This window comes from Apiospora aurea (assembly GCF_038362705.1).
Source record: "Apiospora aurea strain CBS 24483 chromosome Unknown utg000001l_segment0_segment0, whole genome shotgun sequence".
NCBI classification, from domain to species: Eukaryota; Fungi; Ascomycota; class Sordariomycetes; order Amphisphaeriales; family Apiosporaceae; genus Apiospora; species Apiospora aurea.
The window spans coordinates 1,009,017-1,016,765 of record NW_027117388.1 but is presented as its reverse complement, the minus strand read 5'-3'; the positions used below and the strand labels follow the sequence as shown (position 1 = coordinate 1,016,765).

Sequence of the window (7,749 nt, the reverse complement as noted above, 5' to 3'; positions counted from 1 at the left end):
TTACCACGTCTCGGCAATGTACTGACCGGCCTCCTTCTTCAAGTCCCAGAAGCGCTGAGCCTCTTCCTTCTCCAGGTTGCCTTTCTGCATGGCGACCTGGACCAGAGCATCCTCAACTCCCTCGCCCATACCTTTGGAGCTTCCGCAGACAAAGCAGCGCCCGTCGACTGAGTTGATAACATACCAGACGAGGTCGGCCTGATTAAGGACCTCCTCCTGGACGTATCGCCCTTCGCCACTACGGCTCTCTACGATGCGCTTCACGTCGCTCTCATGGACGCCCCATTCACCGCCGTAGATCTCATCGACCAGAGAATCGCGGATACCTTGAAGAACCCATACCTTGTTTGCACAGCTGGCATTCTTCAGTCGCCGCTGCACAAAGCCACGGAAAGGAGCGATGCCGACACCGGCTCCGATAAGGAGCATCGGGCCATCTGAAATGAACTGCTTGGCTAGGGGATTCGCCATGAGCCCCTTGAACATGGGAATATGGAGCTGCGGCGCAGCTTCGCCATTGCGCTGCAGTTCAGTAAACTTCCGCGACTGGCGCTCAAAAAACCCTGAGCCCACACCGGTGCGGCAGCCCTTCTTCCAGTCGGCCGTTTCGTGGATCGTGACTGCAATCTCGATGAGGCGGTGTTGTTTGCCGTCACGAATCTCGAAGTTCTCGTGGGGATCGTTGGATAGCGAGTAAAAGCGTGGCATCAAAGGTTGGAGCACCGACAGCAACAAATCCAGTGGGGGCTTGGCCGACGGGAATGCATGGAGAATTTGAGACACGGAGATATGAGGCCCAGTGCGAAGGTCACAGAAGGCGCCCTGGCCTTCACCAGAGCAAAGGAACATCAGCACCTTCTTCTCGTTAGGCTCGTCTGCATACTCGGCCAATACCCGCAGCAAAGATTTGGTAGGTGCGTACGACTGGATATCGGAGCACCAAGTAAGCAGGTCGCGGCGAGTAGTGACCAGCTCACGAGCCTGATCGTCACCCCAAACGGTAGGCCATCGTCCCTTGGTAGTCTTCAGCAGGACCGGGCGGTCTCGCAGGAAGCGGGGGATGGACAGAACGTCGAGGACCTCCTCTACCATCTCGGTATCGTTAGGGGCAGAGACGCCAATCGCACCTCCGACCTTGAACTCCAGACCACCCTCGTCAGGGTAGTCGGTTATATCAAGGTCGAAGTGATATGTCCGCTTCTCAGCACCAGGCCTCGTCAGCTCTCGAGTGTTGTGAATCTTGGCGGGGAAGACGTGGTAGGGCGGGTGAGGTTGAACAAAAGACGGAGGTTGAATAGATGTGTCAAGTTCCTCGAGGCTCAACTTCTGAGTAACTTGGCGTGCAACACTGCTGGCTTCACTTCCTAGCGAGATGGCCGAATCGGTAGGAGAAGGGGTGGTAGAAGTTCGTCGCATCGGTTGCAAGAATGCCGTCTGCTCTGGTAAGTCGGCAACATTGGACAAGATTTTTGGTATATCGCCGATCTTCAGGCACAGGGACCGAAAGGCATCGTTGTCTGGGAGTGTGATGTCTTCGTACTCAACACCATCAACCTTTTTCTTGTTCAACTTCATGCAGCAGCCGCCACCGCAGCATCGGCTGATCAGTTCAGTAGTCGTCTCGCCGGTGATGCGCTGGATGTCCGCTGCGCTCTGGGCAATGAGCCTCGTAGAAGCCCGCCGCCGACGCGGGGGTTCTGGTTGCGGCACAGGCTCCTCTTGATCCTCGGATGCGGAATCTTCTGAGTATGTAAGTGAGGGGGCAATGGACGGCACACGAGGCTCGCATGGAATGCTCTCTTGTGCGTTGCTAACCAGCAACTGGTCCGCAGGGGCTGCCATTTCTTCTTAGGTATGCGATTTCGAGGTTCGGTGCTGAATAGGAACTCGGATAATTGACTGAACAAATTCGATGAGTCGCGGTGAAACGGAAAGCAATTGCTTAACTTCAGCGAAGTGAGTTCAAAGTTCAAGATCGCCGAGTGGCCGAAGACTTTTAATCTTGTGCTTGTCCTCTTCCCACCAGAATGTATTCAAGGAAGAGATTTGAATGCAGGTAGGTGGGAAGTTGGAGTATAAAAATTGAAGAATTACCCCCACGGGCAAGAACCAACCAAACCGACCGCTCTCGGCTGCAGTTAGCTCTATGCGAACAATGGGTTGGGTTGGTAGTTTCAGTGGTTGGTTTCTTTGTAATGAGGGCCGCCTCGGCTTATGGGGAGAGGTAGGTGTCGGTTGGCAATGACCATTGGGCGGTTCAAGTTACAGTTCGCCTGACTCGAGCGACGAGAGAGGGGAATTTCAATATCGAAACGGGTGGACGATTTGATTTGTGTTGTTGAATTGTGAGGCGAGAGACGGAGGAGTGAGCACGCGAAATGGCGGAACCGATCAGATAATAATGGTGGGCTTTGCTGAACAATGATGACAGACCGGGGACTGGACCGGGGCTCGCTGAACAGGCCTGGAAATTTCCAACCCCACTAGCCTCCACTATTACTCCTATACTTTTTCTTACTGGGTACATCGGATCATCACCTAAACCTGGAGAACGTTATCAGATCTGCTATGTCCAGTGCCACCAAAAAGTATGCATGACGATACCTACCTTTGCACAGTGCAGTTGCGAGCAAGCATGACCCTCGCCCTGGAGAGGCTGATTCACGACGAAACGTGCCCAATCCAATGCTACGAAGCAACTGTTCGCGAATGGACAGCTTCCGGCCTCAAAGAATACAGGCGTCTCGCGTTGCTGACCTGTCCTGTACATACCTTGCAGGACCCGTCGGTGCTTGCACCTAGTCAAGCATTCTAGTTCCAGCATTGCCCCAAGCAAACGCATGTCTTCCATTTACAAGAGTCGATATTATGTCTGATTGCGACATGCATCATTATACTGCATTACATACGTTTTAACACTTCTCGAACCGAACCGATTAACTCCATTCCGACGGATTGGGGGTCGCCAATAACGTCACAGCCAACAGCCATATCACACCATTGCGTCTGGTACTCCTCGGCTGGGGTCCTCGGCTCATTGGGCCGGCAGACTGTGTGTTGAACGGGTTGATGGGCCCCCTCGATAGTGTGCAAAGCGAGCGCAGCCGGATGCCGACATTGCCAAAGAATCCATTTGCTGGGCAAACAAGCGGAGACAATCTCTGGGGTCAATAACTGCCCTGCATGGGGGCAGTCTTGCCACCGGCTTCCCAAATCCGCTAATGCCCCTGAAGGCCGCCGCCGGCGCTGCTAATCATGTGTCTCCTGATTAGGGCAACATTCTCGAAAGTTGACAATATTCTTCGCGCCAAACATCGGACGATATCGGGATCAGGCCGATCGCCCTGGAGAGAAAGCCAATCATGGCAATGGCAAAATGAACATGACATGGCACCACTTCCCAATATTGTTGGGCTTCTAGATCCACGATCCCTTCGCCCATGGAAGAAAGACCCTTTGCTTGTTCTCTCAATTGGAAATCCCCCTGTCCCCCAAGGCCCCCAAAGATAGGACGTCCCCGACCGTCTAGGAGCCAGGCTTGGCAATTGCTAGCGATGCACCCCGTAAATGCAACGAGATACCAAGATCCGACTCGGGATACTTCCACCCAGCCGCCCTTTTTTGAGCGCACCTGATCTTCTGTCGGGTGGGTTCCTGGTTGGCGATTTATTGTCAAACTCTTGACCAAGCTAAAACCAGGGACCTTGACAGCATTCCTCGAAGGTTGGTTCTTCTATCGACGCTGACTCGTACAGTAAGTAAGTGTGTACGGTACAGCAGGTGGGCATTGACCAAGGGGGTCTCGCTACAGCCCATCTGATTAGATTGATAAGATGGGAATCAATCTCCGAAACCGGCCAGCCCCCACACGTTTGGATGCTTTTGCTGTCCATCACATTGACTTCGGTCGCACCAAACCACAAACGCAGCCAGCGGCTGGCGACTGACCGGGGCTGGACCCTGTTTTCGCGGATCTGATAACTCTAATGTGGGCTTGTCTAACTTTCTCCGTCATTCCACAAGGCGTGTCTTACTGGCACGCATCGTGCTTGGTGTGCCTTGTACGCGCCGACACGCTGTCCTTGCAGCATGGCAAGGGATTATCAAAGTAAGGGCCTTGGCGATGTGCTTGCTGTGCAAAGATAACCCAACTCCACGGGCTGATGACAGGAAAATGCCGTTTCTGTTTTTGTTGAGCTTGCGGGATTGCCGCCTCGAGATCGTCAAAATAAAACGCACATACCCGAGACCCTTATTCGTACCTCAGTGGATTGTATTGTCGTTCTCAAGCTGGAGGCACCGATTCTAGGCTCACAAGAATAACCGCAGAACAGTGTTCATCTTCTCGAACTCTAAAAGAAAATACCGAAAACCAGTTGGTCTATATAAGTAGCAAGTATGAGCTCATACATGTAGGTATAACCATTATATCCCGAGCCGCTTTCACGTCCCCTTCCACTCATACTAATATTTTGCCTTGGCCAGGACTTTATTGGCTAGCGGAGAGAAAATACCCCCGTTCGATGTAATGCCAGCTCTCCGGGCCCAGCCTCATTCCGCGGCAGCCACCCGAAAGAATTAGTCAGGGGTGTTATCACAACCGACCAGTTGCCAGGCATATTAATCAGCCCTGTGCTGTTATGCATGCGACACACCGCCGAATGGCCAACACTGAGAGCTGATTCGCACCACCCACTGTCGGCCAGAACGGGCTGGTAGGTTTGTGGTTGCTCAGCTTCCTGAGGACCGAACCCCTCCCTCGTCGGCTGTCTCTATCGTCTTCTCGTACAACCTTCCAAGCGGAGACCAAACAACGTGTCTACGTGTCATCGGCAATGGTCCAGAAAGTCTCGGGCAAGCGATGTTCATGCTGCGTCCGTATTGTAGTGCTATCGGACTGTCCACTCAGGCCTCGGTAGTGATCTGTCACATAATAACACGTTCTGACTGTGGATCACGTTGTGATGAAAGCTTCAAGGGAAGCACCTCTTGGCCTGGGACTTTACCCAAATCTGTCAGAAGGACCCAGCAGCGCTGTAAGCACAGAGCCAATATCAGGAGTTCATGCAATCTCAGGAACACAGCTGGACCTTCAGATACCAGAAGAGGTGAAGATCGCGTCAAATACCCAGGTCGAACAGCGCTCCAATTTTTAAGGGATTTCCCCTCTACTTGCGCTTTCTGGCTTATATCATGCTGTCCACAGTTCGGTTGTCTGGACCCTATCGGAAGCAAGTACATATGCGAAGCTTGTGACGATAGAAGTTGCGCTTCGATATGCGCCGACATGGCCGGGCCTCTCACAACCGTCACTCACCGACGTGCTTGCAGCTCAGTCCGCGCATACCATCCTGCTTCGGTATGACTTGTATTGCAATGAAATTTCGTATAACCGATTATGTCGTGTTCAGCCGTTGACACTTGGCCACAACAATATCCAGCCATGTGGGGGCTCTCAACATGAAAGCAAGGCCAGTACATCGGGTTGACACCTCTGGGGAGACTGCCAATAGTCTCGACCATCCAGGACCTCTCATCAGAAGCCTTTGCGGACAACTCTGCACAAAGTACAAGATCATATGCCATTAGGTACTATGGCCATTAATCGGAGGATAGTCTTTCCGTGTAACGCTTACCCTTGAGCAATGTCGAGTTGAGCTCGGAAGCTTTTACTTATCAGAGCAACCGGGTGACCAAAGCCTACCAGGCATGCATACCCCATTAGGGGACTGGACCTCGGGAAAATCTTGAGAAAGTACGGCAAGTACTGATCGATATTGGTCACTAAATGCCGATGCTCCTTGACATCGTCACGATCTCCCGCCAGATCGAATTACCGAAATTACCGAAAACTTGTCTCGTAGCATCAATTGAAACATCCGCCTCTCCATTGTATATAAAACCCTGGCTTCTTCCCCCTCGGGACCCGAGGCTTGTCCTGCCCGAAAGCGCGTTGGATGGGGCTGACACGGCTGGATAATATTCGGCACTTTAATGGCAACGTAGAACTTCGATTTACGACCAATGGTTTCGCGTGTGCGCAGGGACCAAGCTCCCCAAGTCCCATAGCCCCCAGCATGGCGACTGAAAACGACAGAGGAACATGACGAAACCGATTGCTCTCAATCCCGAATTTAATTCGACTCCGCCATGAAAGGGTTTCCCTCCTTGGTGTAGCTGAGCTATGCTGCCGAGAGAGAGAGAGAGGGAGGGAGGGAGAGGCTTGGACTGAGCAAGAGCTGAGACAAGCACGGCAAAAGTTGCTCGGCCCAAGCCCAAAAATAGAGGGCCTGTCACCGGTCTCCGCAAGCCTGGCTTTCCCCCTCGAAAGCTTGGCCTTGAATGCTTGGGATGCTTATTTCCGTCTAGCCGTGGGACGTGGCCTGCAACATGAACATGCTCACGGGGTTACGGACTTGAATGCCCAACTTGGAAAAATAATGGCAAAAAGCACCGGAGTGATACTGAACAGGCCCATAACCCCTCCAAGCTTGGGTGGGTTGCGGTAACTCACGATGCAACTATTCTGGGCGCCGATCTCTATTGAACCCTGTCCAGAGACATGCCAAGAGATTCAAGACAAGCTTCTGGCGCAAGAGCCTCTACCGAACGAAACAACAACAGATGGACCCGGTAAAGAAAGCGGAAGGGTCGCAGGCCCGGGCCACGAAAAGAAGACAAGACGATGCACCACCAATCGCGTTTGCAGATTGCCATCACAGCAATGATTAACAGCTGAACTCAGTCTCGAATGGTGAAGCGCCCGCCTGTCCACCGCGCCGGGCCGTGTTTTCGTCCAGCGCAGATATGGTCTTGGGTTTCCTGCCGCCAGCCGTGCACTAGCGCATGGAAACTCGCATTGCCGTCGCTAGATCTTTCTCTAGCGACCGGCCTGCCAATCGTTTGGGAGCTAGGATTTCGGAGAACAAGCACTTCCGGGTCTTCGCATCCCTGCCTGTCCCGTGTTTCAGAACTATGCCGCAGCGGCAACACCAGAAACCGAAGCTATGGGCAAAACCCATGGCTATGGGCACGGGGTTGCGGCTCTTCCAAGATCCATCAGTCCAGCTGCCAGGCGTACACGTCGGCGTTGTATTCGGGTGGACAGTCCGAGCAGCTGCGGTTTTGGCATGCCCAAGCAACAGCGATGTCTTCAATCGAGATCGACAGGGTACTATCGCCCATTCATATGAGTGATGTTTCCGACTACTGGCCTCTTGGTTTGTTTTCTATTCTTCGTCGTCTCCCCCTCTACTGCCTTGCCGACTCGACTTGCACCTCCTACATACGATAAACGCACACGCCAATATTACAACCCATCAATTCCCAAAAGGCCTCTAGATCCGGAAGGCCTTCTTGCCGGGTGGAGTGACCGATATAGTCGAATCCATAGATCAGCCACAGGCTTGTTCTAACCCCCAATCAACTTATTCAGCTGGAGCGACCAAGGAAAAGCCATCGCGTTGGGTAAAGCTCGACAAACGTCAGATGGCATACGGCAAATAGTCGAAATTAGAGCGGCGCGTATCGCGGTACGCTTCCTTATTCCTCGGATCGACCTCCCTAGGCTAGCAGCTGGGCGACCTAGCGACAGCTTGGCGGTGTCAACAACAAACCCAGGCCGGCTCGACGTACTGCTGCTGCCTGCGCTGTTATATATCATCGGTACGAGCACACATGGCGACCGAATCCTGTATCTCCTGGATTTATATCTCTTCTCTGAGCTCGGCTTCCTACTTCTCGGTCAGA

The 7,749-nt window shown here is 52.9% G+C and overlaps 1 protein-coding gene across 1 annotated transcript; it reads right to left on the bottom strand.

Moving 5' to 3' along the window:
- PG986_000329 (FAD binding domain-containing protein) lies at nt 1–1,842 on the bottom strand (the record flags this gene model as incomplete). The annotated part of the gene is made up of 1 exon (XM_066836551.1): nt 1–1,842. One exon carries the CDS (start codon nt 1,840–1,842, stop codon nt 1–3), a length of 1,842 nt encoding a protein of 613 aa, XP_066705444.1.
- Between the last annotated feature and the right edge of the window lie 5,907 nt (nt 1,843–7,749).